At 44.6% G+C, this 25,485-nt stretch overlaps 1 protein-coding gene and 1 pseudogene across 33 annotated transcripts in view; both read left to right on the plus strand.

Annotated features, from left to right (window-relative positions):
* The first annotated feature begins 667 nt into the window (after positions 1-667).
* The window catches only part of TMEM94 (transmembrane protein 94), a 49,468-nt gene continuing 24,650 nt past the window's right edge, over positions 668-25,485 (plus strand). For 19 of the 33 annotated variants that reach the window (XM_078374629.1, XM_054256476.2, XM_078374635.1 and 16 more), the window contains exons 1-2: positions 668-784; positions 24,102-24,231. In XM_078374629.1, the coding sequence (XP_078230755.1) occupies positions 24,208-24,231 (24 nt within the window). In that variant the 5' untranslated portion in view covers positions 668-784; positions 24,102-24,207. Of the gene's footprint in view, positions 785-1,326; positions 1,402-14,485; positions 14,577-20,914; positions 21,113-22,942; positions 23,005-24,101; positions 24,232-25,485 lie in introns of all 33 variants that reach the window. The other 14 variants (XM_054256477.2, XM_078374636.1, XM_054256481.2 and 11 more) reach the window with 5 other exon arrangements.
* On the plus strand, positions 16,564-18,566 carry LOC100396540 (protein fem-1 homolog B pseudogene; annotated as a pseudogene).

Genomic DNA, 25,485 nt, shown 5'->3' on the forward strand with positions numbered 1-25,485 from the left:
GGAAAAGAGAAGTAAATACTGATACAGACTTGCTTTGTTTTCCCAAGAGAGGTCTCCCAGGCGATTTCTCTAATTATCTAGAAAAAAAATTTAAACTTGTTTTTCCCTTTAAATTTCAGCCGAGCTGGAAGTGGGAGGAAGGAAATGCAGTATTGCTTTACATTTTCTAGCTTTGGTTTGAATGCAATATTCGTCCTGAGGGAGTCCCTCCAAGGCCCCTAGGAGCAAGGCGTCTCCAGGCATTTGTTCCTGGTAACAAGCGCTTCTAAGGTGAGCGCTTAGAAGAACTTAAGAGAGGCGGGGAGCTCTGCAAAGGGCTTATTTTAAAAAGAAAGGAAAAAAGGGGAGGCGTGCCGTCTAGCTTTTTAGAATAATTATGTAAGAAAATAAATCGGAGCGAAAAGCCGTACCCTCTCTTCAGCGCTTCTGGACTGGAAAGTGCCTGCCCACTACGCCCAGAAAAAGACAGTGACTCTTCACCCACCCCGCCGCACGTTTCGGCACCTAATTCCGCCAGGCTCCCAGAGGGGCGGGTGCAGCTACACTCTAGCATGCCGTGTAGCCAATAATAAGCCAGAATTCCCTCCCAGTCTCAAATTCTGACCAATCGATGGCCTGAACTTTAGCTCTCTGGCCCGGGCCTCCGTTGTCCGGAAGGGAGGCAAGCAGTCTTAGAGTCGCCAGTAACGGACATGGCTGCGGCCCCCGGAGGAGGGGACGTGAAGTGAGGAGGGGGCTGGGAGGGGAGAGGACGCGGGCGAGGAAGACAGGCCCCCGGGCCCCGGTAAGTACAAGAAAGCCCGTGGCCCGAAAGTGGGGAGCAAGGGGGCGTGGGGCTAGGCCTTGAGTGTCCTTTGGATTCTTGGTCAAGGAGAGGGGAGTCTGGGGTCTGCACCCAGAGAACGGCCTCAGGGGATGCCTCCTGAGGCGGTGTCCAGGGACTGGCTCTGGTCTCCAGCTCTTGACCATTGCCTTCCCCCGAGTCTTCAGACTCTTGCTCTCATCCCTGGCTTGGTCCATTGTAGGGTTTTCGCCAGAAATAAAGCCTCTTGCCAACAAAGAATCCCTGACCCAGGTCTGCCGTGCCTGGGCCCTGGCCCAGAGGGCTACCAGCGCCGACGACCTAAGTATTTATTTTGAGGCTCCTGGGAGACCTCATCTCCCGACCCAAATAAAGACCGTTGTCCCGCCTGTGCGCGCTCTCCGTAGCCGCCCGGGGTCCTCGCGCGGCGGTCCTCAGCTGGATGGAGCCAGCCCAGGGGCTCCTGGTAGCCCTCCCTGATCCTGCAGTTTGGAGCGTGCTTTCTTTTTCTTCCGCCTTTCCAGAAGCGTTTTCAGGCTCCTCAGAAGCAACCACAGGCACACCATCATCACTATCGGATAAAGTGACTCCTGTGCTATGTATGTCTTCGTTCCTGTGCCGCACCCCCCTGGAGCCCAGGTCTTCCGGTCCCTTTTATACCACGATGCGGCCCCTGCCCTGCTTGCCCTGCAAGCAAAGCCCCGCTCTTTCTTTCATTGGTGTGTCACTGAGGGCTGCACTTTGGCGTTGCCGTGATCACGTGCTGCTACATCCCACCCCTCCCCTGAGTTTTTTTGTGGCTCTTGGGGGGAAAAAGGAGGGAGCTCTCTCTAAGGAATCGGTTTTCCTTCTGGTATATGGGTGTATGCATTGGAGAGGATAGTTTCTCATGAATTATCCAAGATGCTCAGCTTTAGTGATATAGGTGAGTTATTCCGTAGGTAATCTTAGAAGATGGAAGCGGGGTGGTGGGGAGCAGTTTTAACATTTTCATTTTGCAGATGTGGAGATTGTTTGTAGAGGCAAGGCCAGGGTCACCTAGAGCCAGACTAGAATCTGAAAGTCCAGGTATCCGCTACAGCCCATTGTTGCCTAGGTGTGACCTGAGAAAATTGACTTCCCTGACCTCCGCCCCCCACCCCCACCCAGCCTCTTGCAGGGCGGTTGTGGGCATTAAAAGTGATGATGTGTGTGGGATCCTCTTATGCTGTCTGGTACTTACCAGGCTCTTCATGCCTGGTTTGCATGAATTAATTATTATTTGTTTTTTCGAGACTGCCTTGCTCTGTCTCCCAGGCTAAAGTGCAGTGGCACAATCTTGGCTCACCGCAACCTCCGCCTCCTGACTTCAAGGGGTCTCCTGCCTCAGACTCCAGAGTAGCTGGGATTACAGGCAGGTGCCACCACACCCAGCTAATTTGGTATTTTTAGTAGAGACAGGGTTTCGCCATGTTGGTCAGGCTGGTCTTGAACTCCTGACCTTGTGATTCACCCGCCTCGGCCTCCCAAAGTGCTGGGATTTCAGGCTTGAGCTAGTGCACCCAGCCTGCATTCATTAATTTTAAGAAGCAAACAGGTAGTTCCCTGGTGGCTTCTTGTATTAATATTTATGGTCTCTGTCTATATTGGAAGCATATATTATTTCAATGATTCTCAGGGCAGCGAGAGGCAGAGTAGGAGGAAGGTGTGCCTCTTCCTTGGTGTTTGGGAACCATTATAGTGTCATTAGAGATGTACTACCAGGAATGCTTGGGTACAAGAACAGCGTGGAGGCAAAGATTGAGATCCACTGAGGAGGGAAGAAGATACCACTGTGGTATCTCTTTATAGTACTTTTGGCAAAAGAAGAGCCCATCTTGGAATTCTAAAGAGGTAGTTAAAAAGAAATAATTTAGATTCTCAGGCAGAACTAAAAGAATACAAATAAATAAATACATTTAAATCAATGTCACTAGTAAGGTTCAAAAGAGTCAAAATAACACTTGTAATCCCAGCACTTTGGGAGGCTGAGATGGGAGGATAGCTTGAGCCCAGGAGTTTGAGATCAACTTGGGCAACATAGTGACAAGAAAACAAAAAAATTTGCTGGGCGTGGTGGCATCTGCCTGTGTTTCCAGCTACTTGGGAGGTTGAGGCCAGAGAATTGCTTGAGCCCAGAGGATCCCTTGAGCCCAGAAGGTTGAGGCTGCCATGAGCTGTGGTCATACCACTGCACTCACTTCAGCCTGGGCAACATAGCAAGACTCTGTATCCAAAAACAACAACAACAACAACAAAGAGTCAAATAAAAGTGATCCATGGAGTCAAAAAGTTTGAAAATCACTGTAAAGATCAGAGCACATTAGAATGCAGACTACGATTAACCTTAGAACGAGAAACAGCAAGTTTAGATAAAATCCTCAGATGTTGGAAGTCTTAGCTGCTGTGTTAGCTCTATCTTACTTGCTCACTGGTTCTCTTTGTCAAAACAGCAAACAGGGAAACTGGTGGATACTGTGGAGTAGTGCATTGACCGGGAAGATTTAAGTGCAAATCATCCTCTTGATTATCAGCCTGTAAATAACTGAGAGTTAACTGCCCTTGAACCCCCAGACCACCATGCCCCTTGTTTGTGGTGACTTGACATCAGATGAGACTGGGAGAGCCAGGCATGGACAGTGAAATGGAAGAGAACAGAAACTCATTGACATTTCTATTTTGAGAAGTTGCTAGGGAGTGCCAGTTCCTAGTGCTGAGAATCAGCCTTTTAGAAACCTATAGAAACTAATGAGAAATGAAGGTTGTGATCTTTCCGTTCCTCCCTCCTGCTTTCTCCCTAAGTTGGGAGAGGAAAGAGCCGTAATGTAAATACTACCCACACCCAAGACTATGTATTTAGCTCTAATGAATCAAGTTGAGCTCTTACTATAGCGATCCAAGCCTGAATGACACAAAGCCTTTAAGTCCATTCCTGGTGTTCCAGTGAGAAGGTTTGGGGTCAGACTTGGCACTGGTTGGTAAATATGTGTCAGTATTTCTTATTATTGTGTTAGTGTTGTTTATACGATGGAGTCTTTCTTTACTGAAATGATAGGATTTAAAACTATTGTTTAAAGCCTGTTTCTAAGCAAGCCTGGATTTGTTTATAGCAGTAGCACAGGTGAACTAGAGGGTAGGCCATGGCCGAATCAGGAATGCTTTTTCTTCAGAGCAGACCCACAAGAATGTGTGGTTTGGTGATCAGGGGTTTGTGTAATAATAAGCTCTGCCTGTGGCTGCTGAGACGGTAGTAAACAGTATGGGTCACATGGCATGACAAGTAGGTTAAGGGCCAGATTTAGACCCAGCACTGATGCCTGCGTAAGGTAGAACAAACTATACACTGCTTGCTTTGGGTTTCTCTAGCTCTGAAGGCCAGAAGTGCTGGGAGAGGGGTAAGGGATGTCAAAGAGGAGAACCTTGCAAGGCTTAGAGTGGTATTTGAGAAACCAGAAATGTTACTGTACTATAATTAAATGAACCCAATTATCATAACTGCAAGGGCTTCTTGAAAAAGAAGTTCATGGTACCAGTCTTGCTTAGTAGGGAGGTGAACAGAAAATTACTGGGAAACACTTAGGAAAGATGTGTGCTGGAGAAAGACTCAAAGGTGGACTCAAAGAGTGTAAACCTTTAGAAAGCTGACGTGGAAGCCAAGTGGGGAATATTGCTTAGATATTAGGCAGAGCCTATGGCAAAATCAGAATCAGGAGTTGCTGATTTTTTTTTTAGTTGAGATGAAGTCTTGATCTGCTGCCAGGCTGGATTGCAGTGGCTCGATCTTGTCTCGCTACAGCCTCCAGCTCCCGGGTTCAAGCAGTTGTTTGCTTCAGCCTCCGGAGTAGCTGGAATTGCAGGTGCCCACCACCACGCCTGTCTAATTTTTCTTTTTTTGCATTTTTAGTAGAGACGGGTTTTCACCATCTTGGCCAGGCTGGTCTTGAACTCCTGACCTTGTGATCCACCTACCTTGGCCTCCCAAAGTGCTGGGATTACAGGCATGAGCCACCATGCCCAGCCTTTTTTCTTTTTTTTGAGACAGAACTTGCTCTGTTGCCCATGCTGGAGTGCAGTGGTGTGATTATGGCTTACTGCAGCCTTGATCTCCCAGGCTCAGGTGATCCTCCCGCCTTAGCCCCCTGAGTAGCTGGGACCACAGGCACACGCCACCTCACCTGGCTAATTTTTCTATTTTTTAATTAATTAATTTTTTTTTTTTTGAGACAGAGTTTCGCTCTCGTTACCCAGGCTGGAGTGCAATGGCGCAATCTCGGCTCACCGCTACCTCCGCCTTCTGGGTTCAGGCAATTCTCCTGCCTCAGCCTCCTGAGTAGCTGGGATTACAGGCGCGCGCCACAACGCCCAGCTAATTTTTTGTATTTTTAGTAGAGACAGGGTTTCACCATGTTGACCAGGATGGTCTTGATCTCTTGACCTTGTGATCCACCCGCCTGGGCCTCCCAAAGTGCTGGGATTACAGGCTTGAGCCACCGCGCCCGGCCTTAATTTTTCTATTTTTTGTAGAGACAGGTTCTTGCCATGTTGTCCAGGCTGGTCTTGTACTCCTGTGTTCAAGAGATCTGCCTGCCTTAGTCTCCCAAAGTGTTGAATTACAGGCATGAACCACTATGCCTGGCCAGAAGTTGCTGATTTTTAAGATTATGGAAAAATATGCATAGCATAACATTTTCCACTGTATCCAGTTCTGTGGGATTAAGTACATTTGCATTGTTGAACAACCCTCATCATCATCCATTTCCAGAACTTTCTCATTTTCCCACACTGAAACTTTGTCCCCATTAAACATTTAACTCCCCATTCCCCCCTACTCCCACCCCTTGGCAACCATCTTTCTACCGTCTGTCTCTGTGATTTTGACTATTCTAGACATAATCTTATATGATTCCTCATATAAGAGGAATCTCACATTTGTCCTTTTGTGATTGGCTTTTGTGTTTTTGAGACAGAGTTTTACTCTGTCGCCCAGGCTGGAGTTTAGTGGTGCAATCTCGGCTCACTGTAACCTCCGCCTCCCAGGTTCAAGCAATTCTCCTGCCTTAGCCTCCTGAGTAGCTGGGATTACAGGCATGTACCACCATGCTCGGCTATTTTTGTATTTTTAGAAGAGCCGGGGTTTCGCCATGTTGGCCAGGCTGGTCTCGAACTCCTGACCTCAGATGATCTACCTGCCTTGGCCTCCCAAAGAGCTGAGATTACAGGCATGAGCCACCACGCCCAGCCCTGTAATGTCTTCAGGTTTCATTCATGTTGTAGCATGTGTCAAAATTTCCTTCCTTTTTAAGACTGAATAATATTTTCTTGTAGGGATCGACTTCATTTCGTTTATTCATCCATCTGTCAGTGGACACTTGGGTTGCTTCCACCTTTTAGCTGTTGTGAATGTATAACACTCTTATGAACATGGGCGAACAAAGATCTCTTTGAGTCCCTGTTTCCACTTCTTTTGGGCATATACCCAGAAGTGAGAAGTTGCTGATCTTTTGAAGATATATTGGATACATTCACATGGTTTCAAAATCAAAAGGCACAAAAGTATATGTATTCAAGGGCAGGAAAAAGTAAAAAAGTAATTAAAAAGAAAAAAGTATATATAGTAAAAATTCTCCCTCCTGCTCCCAACCACTCCCTAGGCGCTGAGTTCCAATTTGTTAATTTTTTCTTTTATGGATTATGCTTTTGGTACTGAATCTAAGAAACATAACCCACGGTCACAAAGATTTTCTCCTTTCTCCTATGTAAGTTTTACAATTTTACAATTAGGTGTATGATCCATTTTGAGTTATTTTTTATATATGGCGCAAGCAATATTTCCAAGTTCTCTCTTCTTTTTTTTTGCATCTGAATATTCAATTGTTCCAGCACTGTTTGTTGAAAAGATTATCCTTTCTCCACTGAACTGCCTTTCATCTTTCTCAAAAATAAATTAAACATACATGCCTGGACCTATTTTTGGCACTCTCTAATACCAGACTGTAATACAACATTGCTTTATTGTTGTTGTTGTTTTGAGAGAGTCTTGCTCTGTCGCCAGGCTGGCGTGCAGTGGTGTGATCTCGGCTCACTGCAACCTCCACCTCCTGGGTTCAAGGGATCCTCCTGCCTCAGCCTCTGAGTAGTTGGGATTACAGGTGTGTGTCACCATGCCCAACTAATTTTTTGTATTTGTAGTAGAGACAGGGTTTCACCATGATGGCCAGACTGGTCTCGAAATCTTTACTTCAACTGGTCTGCCCACCTTGGCCTCCTAAAGTTCTGGGATTACAGGCATGAGCCACCATGCCCAGCTCCACGTTGTTTTAATTACTATAGCTTTATAAGGCTTGAAGTTAGGTGGTGAAAGTCTTCCAATTTTGTTATCTTGGTAGAGTCTGACTTGAATGTCTCTCTCTCTCTCTCTTTTTTTTTTTGAGACGGAGTTTCGCTCTTGTTACCCAGGCTGGAGTGCAATGGCGCAATCTCGGCTCACCGCAACCTCCGCCTCCTGGGTTCAGGCAATTCTCCTGCCTCAGCCTCCTGAATAGCTGGTATTACAGGCATGTGCCACCATGCCCAGCTAATTTTTTGTATTTTAAAATTTTTGTATTTTTGCATTTGGAGCAGACGCCCAAGAAGCCTGGCCTCAGAAGACGTCATACGTAAATAGTTCGCTTGGTTTGATCAGCAAAGGAGCACGCACTGGAACCCAGGGCCTTCAGAACTCACGATACCTGATCTTAATGTTTGCTGGCAGATTAAAAGCCTGTGGGGTTTTGTTTTGTTTATACTTCGTGAGGTCAAAAAAGTAGCGATTGGGAAGGCTTGGAATCACTGTGGGGATACTGTAATTCTTCAAAGTTTCTTTGCCGGAAGATATTTTCTCTTAAAATAGTAGACCAGAGCAGCCACTGTAACCAAGGCCCCATTTTTCTGTCAGTCCCACTGAAACATATAACAATAGGTGGTGAATAACAACCTATTGTTATTGAATAACAACCAGGGTGGTCTCGATCTCTTGACCTTGTGATCGACCCACCTCAGCCTCCCAAAATGCTGGGATTACAGGCGTGAGTCACCGAGCCTGGCCCTTCTCTTTCTTTTTTGACACAGACTCTTGCTCTGTTGCCAGGTTCGAGTATAGTGGCATGATCTCAGCTCATTGCAACCTCCGCCTTCCCAGTTCAAGTGATTCTCCTGCCTCAGCCTCTCGAGTAGCTGGGATTATAGATGTGTGCTACCACGCTTGGCTAATTTTTGAATTTTTAGTAGAAACAGAGTTTCACCATTTGGCCAGGATGGTCTTGATCTCTTGACTTCGTGATCTGTCGCCTTGGCCTCCTGGAGTGCTGGGATTACAGGCGTGAGCCTGTAATGCTGAATGTCTCTTATGAGCAGAGTTGAGCATCTTTGCGTATATAAAAGCTATTGGATTTCTTTTCTTTTCTTTTTTTTTTTTTTTTTTAGAGACAGGGCTTCACCACGTTGGCCAGACTGGTCTCGAACTTCTGACCTCAGGTGATCTGCCCGCCTCAGCCTTCCAAAGTGTTGGGATTACAGGCGTGAGCCACCGCGCCCAGCCGCTATTGGATTTCTTGATTTTACATTCTCTCAGGGTTGGAATTGTCTTCTTAACCTCCACTTCATGTATTAATTATCTCCATAATTTCTGAGCCTCTGCTTGGTTCCCTTGGTTAGTGATGGGGAACTCATTGCTTCACAGGGCAGCCTGTTCCATTTTAAAAAATATACAGTTCTAAGATTGGGCATGGTGGCTCATACCTGTAATCCCAGCACTTTGGGAGACTGAGATGGGAGGATTACTTGAGGCCAGGAGTTCAAGACCAGCCTCGTCAACAAAGTGAGACCCTATCTCTAAAAAAAATTTTTTTTTAAAAATAATACAGTTCTAGGCTTGACTCAGTGGCTCACATCTGTAATTCCAGCACTTTGGGAGACTGAGGTGGGAGGATTTGCTTGAGCCCCAGAGTTCTAGACCAGCCTGGGCGATATAGCAAGACCTTGTTTCTATAAAAAAAAAAAAAAAATTGGTCATGGTGGCATGTATCTGTGGTCCCAGCTACTTGGGAGGCTGAGGTGGAAAGATTGTTTGAGCCCAGGAGTTTCAGGCTGCAGTTACAATGAGCCATGATCACGCCACTGTACTCCAGCCTGGGCAACAGAATGAGAACCTGTCTCCAAAATAAAAACATTTGAAATTTTTCGAGACGGAATTTCGCTTTTGTTGCCCAAGCTGGAGTACAATGACGTGATCTTGGCTCACCACAACCTCTGCCTCCCGGGTTCAAGCAATTCTGTCTCAACCTCCCAAGTAGTTGGGATTACAGGCATATGCCACCATGCCCAGCTAATTTGGTATCTTTAGTAGAGACAGGGTTTCTCCATGTTGGTCAGGCTGGTCTTGAACTCCCAACTTCAGGTCATCCGCCTGCCTCGGCTTCTCAAAGTGTTGGGATTACAGGGGTGAGCCACCGTGCTTAGCCGATACGGTGCATTTTAAGTCTCAGTCTACCTCTTATAGCATCCTCCCGCTGGTCCTAGTTTCTGTTTTGGGATCTCCCAGAGTAAGCCTGGCCCTTCTCACTCCTTGTAGCCATTATACCTTTCTAGTCCTGCTTGCACCCAAAGTGTGTTTTTGGTGTCCTGGCTAAGCATCTTCAATTCTTTCTACCATTTCTCATGTCTTGGTTTCTCCAACCTGGTTGCTGCTCTCTGGAAGCCTTCCAGTTTGGTTAGCGTCCTTCTTAAAGTGTGTGATGTACAACCGAACAAAATATTCCAGGTATGCTCCGATATGTACAGAAATCAGACTTCCCCGTCTCTTGTTAGGGACATGGGTTGTTTGTTAATGCAGCCTAAATGTGAATGAACTTTGAGTGAGCATACACTTATATTGAAATTGCATCTAACTAAGCCATTTGTGGTAATTTTATACAGTAGTTTTTGAACCTACATGCAGGACTTAATATTTTTTCCAGTTAAACTGAACCCATTTGATCTGGCCCATCATTTCAGCCTGTTGAGAGCTTCTTGGATTTTGACTTTGATCTCCTTTCCAGGTTTATGCTATCCAAGAATTTGATTAGCATACCATCTGTTTCCTCACCCAAGTCATTGATAAAAATATTGACTATAATGCCACCAAGGATAGAATCCTACAGCTTGTTATTAAAATCTTCCCTCCAGCTTAACACAGATCTATCAATTAGTACCCCATGAATACAGCTATTAAACTGAATACAAATCCACCAAACTGTTTTTGGTGTGTTGGGGATGGCTAGCGTACAAGCACAGCTAGTGAAGATTGTGCTAGAAGCAATTACAAGGGCAGCCAGCTCCTCATCCCACCTTCAACCTGAGCCTCAGGCTCCCACTTAGCTCTATTTATCGATTGATTGATTTGTATGCCACTTAGCTCTTTTTGACCTTGTTTCTGAGCTTGGCAGCAGGAAGCATCCACCCCTTTGTTTTCATGGCTACTATTGCCTCCTTTGTCTAGATACTCGGCACAGCAAACCAAGATTATCATCCTTTTCTTCTAACTCTTCTGCCTGTAATTTCTTTCCTTTTCCCTCTGATCTATTTTCTACCCTCTTAAAATACTGGAAACAGCCTGGGCAACAGAGTGAGACCCTGTCTCAAAAAAAAAAAATAAAAAATTTCCCAGGTGTGGTGCAATGCCTGTGATCCTAGCTACTTGGGAGGCTGAGGTGGGAGGATTGCTTGAGCCGGGGAAGTTGAGGTGCAGTGAGCTGTGATTGCATCACTGTACTCCAGCCTGGGCAATAGGGTGAGGCCCTGTCTCGAAAAAAACAAACGAACCTGGGGCCTACTCAGAAACCCAGGCTCTTCAGTGACTCCTCAGAGCCTCTACATTTTGGCTCCTTATCCCGGTGTATTCTTTCATTTTCTTCCTTTTTTTTGTTTGTTTTATTTTTTCTTTAGAGACAGGGTCTCACTCTGTTGCCCAGGCTGGAGTGCAGTGGTATGATCATAGCTCCCTGCAGCCTTGAACTCCTGGTCTCAAGGGTCCTCCTGCCTTGGCTATATCTCAGTTTTTTTCATTTTAGTCATTCTAATGGGTGTGTATTGGTCTCTCATTGTGGTTTTAAATTTCTTTGTAGAGACAGGGTCTTGCTCTGTTACCCAGGCTAGTCTCCAACTCTTGGCCTCAAGTGATCCTCTCCCATCAGCCTCCCAAAAGTGTGGAAATTACAGAGTGAGCCACCATGCCTGACCTTCTCATTGTGCTTTTAATTTTTGTTTCCCTAATGATTAATGCTGACCATATTTTCATATTCATATTGGTTGTTTGTGTATTATGAAATGTCTATTCAAATCTTTGCCTGTTTATTATTTATTTATTTTGAGATGGAGTTTTGCTGTTGTTACCCAGATTGGAGTGCAATGGCACGATCTCGGCTCACCGCAACCTCTGCCTTCTGGGTCCAAGCAATTCTCCTGCCTCAGCCTCCCGAGTAGCTAGGATTACAGGCGTGCACCACCACGCCCAGCTAATTTTTTTTGTATTTTTAGTAGAGACGGGGTTTCACCTTGTTGACCAGATGGTCTCGATCTCTTGACCTCGTGATCCACCTGCCTCGGCCTCCCAAAGTGCTCGGATTATAGGCATGAGCCACCGCGCCCGGCCTATTTATTTTTTAAGACAAGGTCTCACTCTGTTGCCCAGGCTAGAGTGCACCGGCGAGATCATGGCTCACTACAACCTCCAACTCTTGAGCCCAAGTGATCCTCCTGCCTCAGCCTCCCAAGTAGCTGGGACTGCAGTGTGTGCCACCATGCCTGGCTGAAATCTTTGCTCATTTTAAAATTGAGTTGTTGATTTTGCTACTGAGCTGTAAGAATTGTGTGTGTGTGTGTGTGTGTGTGTGTGTGTGTGTGTATCATATATATACACACATTTATATTATATATACATATATATAATATATATATATTTTAATCCCAAAGACTTCAAAACTACTTTTGCTTTATGAGACATGATATTGTTATGTTGCTCAGGCTAGACTTGAACTTCTGACCTCAAGTGATCCGTCTGCCTTGGCCTCCCAAAGTGCCGGGATTACAGGCATGAGCCACTGTGTCCAGCCTCAATTTCTTTATGGCATTAAAGAATGGAAAATTTTTTATTTTTATGGAGCGGTTTATCAGTTGTTTTCTTTAATTTGTTTGTTTTTTAGAGGCAGGGGCTCACTCTGTTGCCTAGGCTGAAGTGAAGTGGCACAATCATAGTTCACTGTAACTTTGAACTCCTGGGCTCAAGTGATTCTTCTACCTTAGCCTCCCAAGCAGTTAGGACTATAGGCATGCTCCACCAGACCTGGTTAAAATTCTTCTTTTATGATTTATGTTTTTTAAGCAATCTTTGCTTATCCCAAGTTACAAAGATTCTTGCCCCCATCCCTCCTGCATGTTTTCTTCTGGAAGTATTATTGTTATAACTTATTTTTAGATGGAGTTTCGCTCTTGTTACCCAGGCTGGAGTGCAATGGCATGATCTTGGCTCACCGCAACCTCCACCTCCTGGGTTCAGGCAATTCTCCTGCCTCAGCCTCCCGAGTATCTGGGACTACAGGCTTGTGCCACCATGCCCAGCTAATTTTTGTATTTTCAGTAGAGACGGGGTTTCACCGTGTTGACCAGGATGGTCTTGATCTCTTGACCTTGTGATCCACCCGCCTCAGCCTCCCAAAGTGTTGGTATTACAGGCGTGAGCCACCATGCCTGGCCTATAGTTTTAACTTTTATGTTTAGATATGTGATCTACTTTAATTTTTGTATATGGTATGAAGTAAGGGCCAATATGTGTAACTCTATTGCTAGACTCTGTGCTGTCCCATTGATTTGTATGCCTCTCCTTGTATCAGTACCACATGTTTTGATTACTATAGCTGTTTATTAAATCTTCAAATCAGTTAGTGTAAGTCCTCAGAATTTGTTTTTCTTTTCAAAATTGTTTTGCCTATTCTAAGTCATTTATCTTTCCATATACATTTTAGAATCAGCTTGCCAATTTCTATGAAAGTCCCAGCTGGGACTTAAATTAAGATCGTATCGAGGGGCTGGGCATGGTGGCTCACTCCTGTAATCCCAGCACTTTGGGAGGCTGAGGTGGGTGGATTACCTGAGGTCAGGAGTTCAAGACCAGCCTGGCCAACATGGTGAAACCCTGTCCCTACTAAAAATACAAAAAATGGGCCAGGTGTGGTGGCAGGAGCCTGTAATCTCAGCTACTTAGGAGGCTGAGGCAGAAGAATCACTTGAACCCAGGAGGTGGAGGTTGCAGTGAGCTGTGATCATGCCATTGCACTCCAGCCTGGGCAACAAGAGTGGAAAAAAAATAAAGATTGAATTGAATCTATAGATAAATTAGGGGATAATTACCATCTTAATACTGAGCCTTCCAATCCACGAGCATAGTATATTTCCCCATTTATTTAGTCTTTATTTATTTATTTTTGTAGAGACAGGGTTTCACCATGTTCGCCAGGCTGCGTGAGCCACTGCGCCCAGCCAGAAATAGATTTATATTTTGTATTTTGACCTAATATCCTGCAACTTTGCACCCTTACTTGTTCTAGTATCTTTATTTGTAGATTCCTTAGGATTTTCTCTATATACAATTGATCTTGTCTTCTGCAAATAAAGACAGTTTTACTTTTTCTTTCCCGTCATTATACCATCCATTTCTTTTTCTTCCACCTTACTTTTGAGTCCTTATTCTTCAACTAAGTGGCACTTGGTTCAGATTTTTTGCTTGCTGCTTACAGTAATGACAATTGTTTATTGAGTACCTACTATATGTCAAATATACTAGATCCCCTGCATATAGTATTTTTCATAATTCTATAGCTCCTCTGTGAAATAGGTATTGTCATTTCCATTCCATGAACAAAGACACTGAGGCTCAGAGGGACAAATAATTTGCCAAGGTCATTGGTGTTTGAGACATAGTGAAGCTGGGGTTTGAACCCAGGGATATTTGGCTTTGAATCTTGTGCTTTTTTTCAAAATGGGCTAGGAGCAGAACTGGCCCTTTAAGGATCCTGCTGCTGGTTTCAGATCAGACCGTTAAGAATAGCTGTCTCCCAGAATCCCATGTTTGGAATGATGGGAAAACAGAGACTCTTAGAAAAATATCCTGTTCCTGGCTGCCCTCTCTGTACTGCTGTGGTTCCAGCTGGCCACAGAGTGATCTTGCTTTTGCAGCGTTGGCAGAAGGAGTTAACAGGCACAATCCCCATCTGGCTCCTGGTGCCAGCCTCTGCTGGGATGGGGTGTCATGGGGACCTCCAGCTGCAGTCGTAAACAGGACTGGGGCAGCCTGAGTCAGACAGTGGCCTTGGGGAGGAATGGATTTGGTCCCTCAGGATCCCATTTCAGTTGGCTGCAAAGACTAAATTCCACCGCATTGCAAGGCCACTTCCAGTGTCACTGTTTGTATCTGACTCTTTGAGGCTGGCTCAGCTGTGAAAGGCAGGGGTGGGAGAGACTTGGTTGCTCAGCCTGAGGCACCAGCATGGGTGCTACCTTGAGAGGAATTGGGTGGGGTTTTGGAGTAGAGTTGGTGGCAGAACCTGGACCTTCTGGTTGGGTCCTCCAGACACAGCTTTTATTGTTTCTTGACAGCTTTTTTCTGGGTCAGTTCTCCTGGGTTTCTCTCTGGCATCCCTTGACAAGGCTTGCTGCTGGCCCCCAAAATAACTGTCCTAGTCAGCAGGTGAGTGCTTTCTCCCAGAGGAGTTGCTTGGCATCAAACCAGATTACTCAGTGTCCCTTTTTGTACTTAAGCACGCCCTGGTCTGAGATCAATAGAGTTGTGATGGCTGCCAGGACGGGAGGGTGAGGCTGGTGAGGGTAGGTGGGGAGGGAGAGCTAACCTTCATTTTCCAGGTAACTAGCCCGCTTTTGTCAGACATGTGGTCAGATTGGGTTGCTCATCCTGTGTTCGTCTGCCCAGGTGCCTGTTGAGCACTGCACTCAGCCACACAAAGGGCTGGGGGCTTGCATGTGCTGGTGAGTGTGGCATCTGACTGCCAGCACATGGAAAGAAATAGTGCCTCATCCTAGGGATGTAGTGGACGTCCTCCCTGCTGCTGTCCTGGCTGCCCCTTATTATCCAACTTTCATATCTAGATTTCAGCTGATGTTAAGGACAACCTAAACTTAATTTTATTTATTTATTTATTTTTTAGACTGAGTCTCACTCTGTCACCCAGGCTGGAGTACAGTGGCGCCATCTCGGCTCACTGTAACCTCCGCCTCCCAGGTTCAAGTGATTCTCCTGCCTCAGCCTCCTGAGTAGCTGGGATTACAGGTGCCAATGACCATGCCTGGCTAAATTTTGTATTTTTAGTAGAGATGGGGTTTTATCATGTTTACCATGTTGGCCAGGCTGGTCTGGAACTCCTGACCTCAAGTGATCTGTGCCTAGCCTTAACCCTAAATTTTTTATTTTTTTGAGACAGTCTTGCTCTGTCATCATGCGCCAGCCTGGAGTGCAGTGGCGCGATCTTGGCTCACTGCAACTGGGTTCAAGCAATTCTCCTACCTCAGCCTCCTGAGTAGCTGGGACTACGGGCGCATGCCACCACACCCAGCTATTTTTTTTTTTTTTTTTTTTTTTGTATTTTTAGTAAAGCCGGGGTTTTACCATGTTGGCCAGGATGGTCTTGATCTCTTGACCTCGTGATCTGCCCGCCTTAGCCTCCCAAAGTTACAGGTGTGAGCCACCATGCCCCACAACCCTAAATTTTTTAAATGCTGGCTAGATGCAGTGGCTCATGCCTGAAATCCCAGCACTTTGGGAGGCTGAGGTGGGCAGATCACTTGAGGTCAGGAGTTTGTGAACAGCCTGGGCAACATAGCAAGATCCCATGTCTACCAAAAATAATAAGAAGAAATAAAAAGGCTAATAAATCAAGGCTTTTTCTGCATGCTGTAACTCAGTGATAAACAGAGTATGTATGAAACGAAACACAGTGTGCCTTTGAAAATGAACACAGTGTGCCTTTGAGGCTGGGCACAGTGATTCACACCTGTAACCTGTAGTCCCAGAACTTTGAGAGGCTGAGGTGGGGAGGATTGCTTGAGGCCAGGAGGTCAAGACCAACCTGGGTAACATAGCAAGAACCTTTTTCCACGCAAAATTAAAAACAGCAGGGCGCCGCTCCTGCAGGGGAGTTCTGCACCGCCCCGGGGGCCCCCACGCGAGGATCTCCGAAGCTGCTGGCAGCGTCCGTCACTTCTGAGCGTGGGGAACGAAAGCCTGCAGGTTTCCTCCAGCTGGGGACAGCGAAGAGGGAAAGCGCAGGCGGAGGCCGTGTTAGGCCTCAGGCTGGGTAGGCCGGATCACGTGAGGCGCGCCCATCTTTTCGCCATCCGGGGAGCGCGTGGCCCTCTCGGGACCCTGCTGGCGACCTGTAGGCTCGGGCACGAGCCTGTCGCATCCCGCAGAAAGGAGGGGTCCGGCCTGAGGCCCGGGGCGGCGGCCGCTATGGAGATCCCCTCGGCTCACGGCCGGTGCCTGGGACCTGGCGGGCGGCACAGACCTCTCTCCTCCCTGCCCGGGCTGGGTCACCCCCCGCGGCACTTGGCCTCCCCCGCATCTCCGCCTTCCCCGGGCCGCAGTGCTGCCTGGGCGTGGCGGCGCCCCGTTGAATGTGCTGTGAGGGCCCAGGTTTGAAGCGCTGGTGAACGCAGCCTCCGGGGGCGCACGGCAGCAGCAGCGGTGGCGACCAAACGGGTGTTAGAGTTGGCGGCGGCCATGGAGGGCCTGGCTGGCTATGTATACAAAGCGGCCAGCGAGGGCAAGGTGCTGACTCTGGCCGCCTTGCTTCTCAACCGGTCTGAAAGCGACATCCGCTATCTGCTGGGCTATGTCAGCCAGCAGGGAGGGCAGCGCTCCACGCCCCTCATCATCGCAGCCCGCAATGGACACGCAAAGGTGGTACTCTTGCTGTTAGAACATTACTGGGTGCAGACTCAGCAGACTGGCACCGTCCGCTTCGACGGGTATATCATTGATAGTGCCACTGCTCTTTGGTGTGCCGCTGGAGCAGGAAATTTTGAAGTTGTTAAACTTCTAGTCAGCCATGGAGCCAACGTGAACCATACCACAGTAACTAATTCAACCCCCCTACGGGCAGCGTGCTTTGATGGCAGACTGGACATTGTGAAATACCTGGCTGAAAATAATGCCAACATCAGCATTGCCAACAAATATGACAGCACCTGCCTAATGATTGCAGCATATAAGGGACACACTGATGTGGTCAGATACCTTTTAGAACAGCGTGCTGATCCTAATGCTAAAGCACATTGTGGAGCCACAGCATTGCACTTTGCAGCTGAAGCTGGGCACATAGATATTGTGAAAGAGCTGATAAAATGGCGTGCTGCTATAGTAGTGAATGGCCATGGGATGACGCCATTGAAAGTAGCTGCCAAAAGCTGTAAAGCAGATGTTGTTGAACTGTTACTCTCTCATGCTGATTGTGATGAAGTCGAATCGAAGCTTTGGAGCTCTTGGGTGCCTCCTTTGCAAATGACCATAAGAAATATGACATCATGAAGACGTACCACTATCTATATTTAGCCATGTTAGAGTGGTTTCAAGACGGTGATAACATTCTTGAAAAAGAGGTTCTTCCACCAATCCATGCTTATGGGAATAGAACTGAATGTAGAAATCCTCAGGAACTGGAATCCATTTGGCAAGACAGAGGTGCTCTTCACATGGGAGGCCTTATAGTTCGGGAACGGATTTTAGGTGCTGACAATATTGATGTCTCTCATGCCATCATTTACAGGGGGGGCTGTTTATGCGGAAAACATGCAATTTGAGCAGTGTACCAAGTTGTGGCTTCATGCCCTGCATCTTAAACAGAAAGGTAACAGGAACACCCACGAAGATCTTCGATTTGCTCAAGTTTTCTCAAAAATGATACATTTGAATGAAACTGTGAAATCCCCAGAAATAGAATGTGTTTTGAGATGCAGTGTTTTGGAAATAGAACAAAGTATGAACAGAGTGAAAAATATTTCAGATGCTGATGTCCACAATGCTATGGACAATTATGAATGTAATCTCTATACCTTTCTGTATTTAGTGTGCCTCTCTACCAAAACACAGTGCAGCGAAGAAGATCAGTGCAAAATTAACAAGCAGATCTACAACCTGATTCACCTTGATCCTAGAACTCGTGAAGGTTTTACCTTGCTGCATCTAGCTGTCAACTCCAATACTCCAGTTGATGATTTCTACACCAATGACATCTGCAGCTTTCCAAATGCACTTGTCACAAAGCTCCTGCTGAACTGTGGTGCTGGGGTGAATGCCGTGGACAGTGAGGGAAACAGTGCCCTTCATATTATCGTGCAGTACAACAGGCCCATCAGTGATTTTTTGACCTTGCACTCTATCATCATTAGTCTAGTTGAAGCTGGAGCTCACACTGACATGACAAATAAACAGAATAAAACTCCACTAGACAAAAGTACAACTAGGGTATCTGAAATACTACTTAAAACTCAAATGAAGATGAGTCTCAAGGGCCTGGCTGCCCGAGCAGTTCGGGCGGATGACATTAACCACCAAGACCAGATCCCCAGAACTCTTGAAGAGTTTGTTGGATTTCATTAAGTGACTGGATATGTAAAATCATTTAATGTGGCGCTAAAAAGTAAAGGACTTGAATCACACACAATAGAATTATGTGTTCATAAATTCTGCTTTTCTTTCCACTACCCTTCCTCCCATCCCATCCTTCCTTAGTTCTGTATTTGTTTTTCTTGCCTCATGGTAATTGATTTCAGACACTTTAAACAAAGCCACATCATTGTTTTGGTGTTAACTATAAGGTATTTGGATATTGGTCACCTATTTGTCTTTCTTTTCTTAAAGGAACAGATATAAAATGTTTATGTAACAAGGGACATTTATAATTTCGAGTTGATAATGTTTTAAACAGCTCCTTACGAAAGTATTTTTGTTAAGCTGATGTCAGTGTATTACCCATGCAGCAGTTTTGAGGATTTCATGAAGAAAAATCTAAAAAGGAACATTAAAAGGAATGGGATATCCAGGTGTTCTGCACATGCCAAACTGCTGTAGTTTTTACTCTTCCATTATTTATATGGAGTAATGCAGCACATTTTAGCATTCAGGAGGATTTAAAAAAAAATAGCTGCAGATTAATCTGGAAAATGTGCTAATTTAATAATAGTTACACATTTGTAAAGTTAAATCCATTTGAAATTGTCTCATTATGCTGGGTAGTATATACAAAATGGTTATTATCGTAAATCAACTTTTCAGAGAATCTTGATGGACTCTGTCTTTAGGCTTGAATTCTTCAAAGTCTATTTTAATGAAATTTATCTAAATTGCAACAGTCTATTTGATTCAGCGCATAGACATGTAAAACATATGAATGCTGTTTTCTTTTTTTTTTTTTTTTTTGATACGGAGTTTCACTCTTGTTACCCAGGCTGGAATGCAATGGCAGGATCTCAGCTCACCGCAACCTCCGCCTCCTGGGTTCAGGCAATTCTCCTGCCTCAGCCTCCTGAGTAGCTGGGATTACAGGCACGCACCACCGTGCCCAGCTAATTTTCTGTATCTTTAGTAGAGATGGGGTTTCACCATGTTGACCAGGATGGTCTGGATCTTTTTACCTCGTGATCCACCCGCCTCGGCCTCCCAAAGTGCTGGGATTACAGGCTTGAGCCACCGTACCCGGCCCATGAATGCTGTTTTCTTATGAAACAAACTGTCACAGTATAGTTATACATTTTATTTTTGTCCCTTCTTCCTTTTCCTCCTGTATCTTATCTTTTAAAATTTGGAAACTACTTTTCCAGAAGGCATTATTTATGCCTCCCTAAGAAGGTATTTTATTTGTGATGAAAAGGAACCTGGATATTTTTTAATTTTTTCACTTTCTAAGTCTGTGACAAGAAGTAGAAATATCACCAGTGTGGTATAGGAACTTATGTATATTTTATGATATAAATAATTCTCAATGCCACTTGAAAGGTAATTTTGTCGGAGAGCTGCAAATTTTTCAACCACAAAATGTCACTTATTCCAACAGGCTATACAGAGGTCTTTATGGTTTTTTGCTTTGTTTTGTTTTAATGGCAACATTTTAACTGTCAAACTAAAAGGGTATTCTGTGATTATCTTTTAAGCATAGCAGAAATTCAAGTGAAAGTTACACACTTATTTCTATTGATGTTAAGAATGATAATGAAAGCAAAACTAGCTGTATCTGTAATTTTCTGTCTAGTGCCAAATGAATGCCTTAGCTACTCATAGTGCATGGTACTGTAAGTGAAGACCTGCAGCTTTTTTTTTCTTTCTTTAATGAAAAGCATTATAATGAGGTAGCAGCATCAGATATAAACTTAAAAAAAAATAAGGTTTTAATTAACATTTTGTCTATGGATAATGCTTTGTAAAGTATAAGAGAAAGGCTGCAGTTGGATCAGTATGAAACAATGACCAAGCCAAAATCAGCACCTACAAATACTCCACAAAATGAAATATTTTGAAGGGTGGGAGGGGACAGAAGGGGGGACTTTTCCCCAAGGATGCAAGATACTTTTTACAGTTGTTGTTATACTTTGTGTGTCTTCTTGCTTCAGTTAGGAATGTTTTGGTGGTAAATTCTGTCACGGTAATAGATTTCTATTTTCCTAACCTGAGATTTTACAAGGAAGGTTTTTAGGATGGCTTAAAGGGAGGTATTTGAGTGAGCCCTAATTTGAAAATTACCAAACTTGTACCTTGCTCTTGGCAACTCTCTGTGGCCTGCAAGAGAAAATGTACTTCTTCAAGGTGAGTGAATCATGCTTTTTCCATGGTTCAGATCAGACCCTTTGTTTTTCAAACTATAAGGCCTACTTATTGGACAGTCTGAGGAATAGCTTTGATACTTGGTATTCAGTTGGTTCCATTATTAATGTATATTATTTTTATTTAAACATCAAAACTTAAAATATCAGATAATGTTGCATGTTTTAAAAACACATTTCATCCCTTTGGCTATCCAGGACCAGCACCATTTAAGACACTGCTTATTTACAAAATGAGGATAATGACTATATGTACATATTCAGACATCAAAATTTAATGACATTCTGTTTTTGAGAAGGGAAGACAATGCCGGAGAAAGTAAAACTTGACTGAAATGCTGACAGGTTGGAGGACAAATTTGAAGACAGTGGAATAAACTATGAACTATGCTAATGGTAATTAGATTTTTTCATTTGTTTAGTATAGTAGTAAATTGTGTAGTATCTTGCTGAGAATCTAATTCTATCTTGTAAAATCAATCCAAATGTGTATTGTGAAACACCTGTATAAAATCATTCTTGAAATAAGTAATCTACATGCCTGTTTTTTTTTTTTAATGTTTTTAGTAGAATTGTTTTAAAATACTGTGTTTAGCCAGACCCTTCCCAAACTTATTTTTTTTTTTTAAAAGGAAAATAGGTAAGAAAATGATAGTTCTGTATCTCAGCCCTCCATGAACTCAGGCTGTCTCCATTTTGCAGCCACTTTGGTCATTTGATGTTTGCTGTTGATATACGTATGCTTTGAATTGTAACTTCATTGATGGTATTACAGATTCACCCAAAACTTCTCTGTCCTGTTTAGTAATTGTCATATAAATCTGGATGAGCTAGAGAGGCCCAGGTGGATGTTTTCATTTGCAAATCATGAGAAACTTAAGTGGGTTTTATGCTCTTGATAGAGTTGGCAAAACAACTATTGAGTTTAGGTTAACAATTAAACTCAAGAAATGGGCAGCAAACCCATCCCCTCAATTGATAAAGAAGGGGGAATATTCTTTACAGTAGAATTGACACTGACAACATAGCTTTTTTCAGTCTACCTTGGTTGCTCTAGTAGGCCACAGCCCAACCACGTTAAGGTTCTTTGCTGTGGGAATTTTACATAAACAAAACTCCAAAGCAGACCAGCTGGAAGCTTTGGTCTTGCTTGTTTCTGAGAAGGGTTTTATTTCATCATACTAATAGTGGACTAAACTGGTAATTGTGAGAACTTAAGTATGATAGCACTGTTTGAAGTAACGTTTGATTTGGGGGCAGCAACTTTCTAAATACCAACTCTATTTGACAAATGTTTTGAAAATTAAAATTTTAAGGGAGCAACACCCTGTTAAGAGTTTCCACCATAGTGGAGGCAGCTACTTTATGAATAAGACCACTTTGGGTTATTGAAGCAGAAGCATTTTTTTTTTTTTTGGAATGGGGTGGGGTGAGGAGTAAGTTGTTAGACCTTTGGTTACAGTTTGCTGGTTTAGAAACAGCCTGTAGCTGAATTAGTGAGTACATGGATGAAAGTATAAAGGACTTGTTTTTATGGTAGATTTTCTGTAAGAATCTTAAATGTTCCTTTTCAGGTTAGTCAGATGTGTTGATGTACACACGACTATTCTGCTTTTCTGACTGACTATACTATAACATTAAAAAGGGGTTAAAGAAAACAAAACTCTGCCTTTTGTGCTACGAAACATTTAGTCCAGAGGTTTTAAGCTGTGTGTCCATTCCTACTCTGAAAATGCATAGCTTCATTCTGGATGTCATCTCTTGAAAGTAGAAAACTCCTATGTGTATATCACATTGCAGGACTTTCTTACGTATTTCTGGCAGACTTGCCCAAATCTTTAGATGGGCTGAGTTGTACAGCATGCCCTCCCCCAAATATGGGATCTGAAATACATACTACACTATTGATAGTGGAGATACATTCATTTTTTAAACTGTTAAGTAAATGTGGTCTCTAGGTTTGTGGTGTGTACCTTTGTGTTAATTTGTAGGGAAGGGATGGTGACTTGATGGTTATGGGGAGTGTATCTTGATGTCCATACAGGGGTGAGTATTGCTAAATTATTATGGCTTTTATCTGGGGTGAGTCATGTGATGAATGGCCTAATCAGAAAAATGAAAGAGCGAAGATGCAAGCTTGCCAAGTGATGAAATGAAGAAGATTTTGTATCTATTTTTTATCAGGTGTTATAAAACTTATGCATGGCTTTTTTTGTTGTTGCTTAGTAACTAGTAGAGAAGAAAAGATGAGGAAAGAAACTCAGCTTTCCTTACCAGTCTTTTCAGAGGTACGTAGCTGGGGAGTAAAATCTGACTGGCCTAATCGATGGAAAAGACCCTGTCCTTTTCACCCCATCCTGCAGTCCTCCGTGTAGAGGAGCTACATTGTTGTATTCTAGTAATTCGCTGTGAGTTATAACAAACCAGTGACGTCATTCTATTGTGCACTTTTGTCAAACCATTTATGTGACTTTAATAAACACAGTAAACTGGAAAAAAAAAATTAAAAAAAACAATAATAGGCAGGGTGCAGTGCTTCGTGCCTGTAATCCCAGCACTTTGAGAGGCCGAAACAGGGGGATCACTTCGGGTCAGAAGTTCGAGACCAGCCTGACCAACATGGTGAAAGCCCGTCTCAACTAAAAATACAAAAATTAGCTAGGCATGGTGGTAGATCCCTGTAATCCCAGCTACTCGGGAGGCTGAGGTAGGAGAATCACTTGAGCCTGGGAGATGGAGGTTGCAGTGAGCCGATATCGTACCACTGAACTCTAGCCTGGGCAACAGAGTGAGACATTGTCTCAAAAAAAAAAAAGAAAATAATAATTTAAAAAATGAAGGGTGAAAGACAGAAAGTTTGCACCCCTCCAGAATAATCTCTAGCCCTCTCCTGCCTGGCCTCAGAGAGTGGAATTCATCCAGAGGGCTGGTTGGGGGAAGCTCTGCTGCTCGCTGGGGCTGACCAGGGCACTGATAGTCAGTGAGTCCAGTTCTTTTCCACATACCACACTATTGTTTAGATGATACTGTTGTGTTGGGAGGCTGAGGCGGGCGGATCACTTGAGGTCAGGAGTTCGAGACCAGCCTGGCCAACATGGTGAAACCCCATCTCTACTGAAAAATACAAAATTAGCTGGGTGTGGTGGTACACACCTATAATCTCAGCTACTCAGAGACTCAGAGGCTAAGGCAAGAGAATCGCTTGAACCCAGGAAACAGAGGTTGCAGTCAGCTGAGATCGTGCCACTGCACTCCAGCCTGGGTGACAGAGTGAGATTCCATCTCAAAAAAAAAAAAAAAAGAAAAAAAGATGATACTATCGTGTTTTACAGTAACTGCCTGTTCCAGCAACCTGGATGATGATTTCTTTCTTCTTTTCCCCCAGATGCTGTGACTGTGACAGACTGACTGGGGTTTGTACATGTTGGGGAGGAGCCTTCCTTTCGGGAGTGACCACATTAATCTGGGCATGCCTGCAGTAGTCTTGTTCCATGGACCTGAAGGAGAAGCACCTGGTAGGCCATATCCCATTACCTTATAGGTATTGTCCATGTGTCTCTGTTGAATTCTCCCTACTTATATTTCCTGGGGGCTTTGAACCAAAGTTGAGAAGGGAGGCGTGGTTCTGAGTTTTAGGGGATGCAACTGTGACCTCGAGGCTGAAAAGTACAGACTCAGGGAACTGTGAATAAAGGATGAAGGAGGACCTGTTAACACACCTGCGTGGGAGCAGGTTTTCTGAATTAGACTGGCTCTAAGCCAGTCTTCCACTTCTTGCCCAGGGGTGTGTAATTTAGTTTGTTTCCCCTTTGCTAGGGCAATGTCCTAACCTGCTGAGCCATGTTGAGGGCTGTTGGGCACCCTCTCTGTGGTTAGGGAAGAGCTCCCCAATCAGACTCCAAATACAGCTGCCTAATCAGCTGGTGGTGAGCAGGCAGGTGGCCCGGGCCATATGTAAGATTGGCCTTCTCCTCCCAGCCTGGCTTGGCACAGCCTCCATGTATACCATCTTTGGAGGTAGAGTTGTTAATCAGAAAACTCCTCTCCCTTGACAAAGACTGCTCCAGAGGAAGTCCTTTTGTCTCTTGCCTGGCTTCTGCCACACCTTCCTAATAGATCTTTCTGTCTCTGCTCACCAGCCTCCACATGGCTGCCACAAAACTAATCAGTGGTTCCAAACCACTTACTTAACCTTCAGTGTGTACATAGCCCTCTAGAATCCTGCTCCTGCCCATGGATCGGTGTCCCTAGCCTCCTTGCCTTGCCTTTAGCACTAGTAATTACCTCTAAAATGCTTCCCACCCCTCTTCCTGGAAACTTCTTCTATTCTTCCTTCAAGACCCAGTTTTGACATCATCTTCTCCAGTTAAGACCTCCTTCTTTCCAGAATCTTTCTTTTCAGCATTCATAGTACCTCCACTATTGTAGTCCCTATTCTATTGAAATAATTCATCTCTTCTACTTAATCTCAATATCTCTAGTTTACAGCACCCAGCCTGGCATATAGCAAGGGCTTAGTAAATACTTATTGACCTGAACTTCTGAATAGTGATCTTCCTTCCGAAGAGATCTTGGAGTGGTCTGGACAGGGGGCTGTGGGTTCATTCCCCGGGCCTCTGTTGGCACCTGGCTGGCTGGCTGGCTGGCTGGCTGCTGCCACCTGTTCAGCTCCAGGCTTCCTGTGTCTCTGGACCAGCTAGTGCAATAGGCTTCTGTAATTGAACTTGAAGCAGGCATGTTTGGCCTTTGGCTCACAGCCACCTCTGGGT

Source organism: Callithrix jacchus, chromosome 5 (assembly GCF_049354715.1).
Source record: "Callithrix jacchus isolate 240 chromosome 5, calJac240_pri, whole genome shotgun sequence".
Lineage (NCBI taxonomy): Eukaryota > Metazoa > Chordata > Mammalia > Primates > Cebidae > Callithrix > Callithrix jacchus.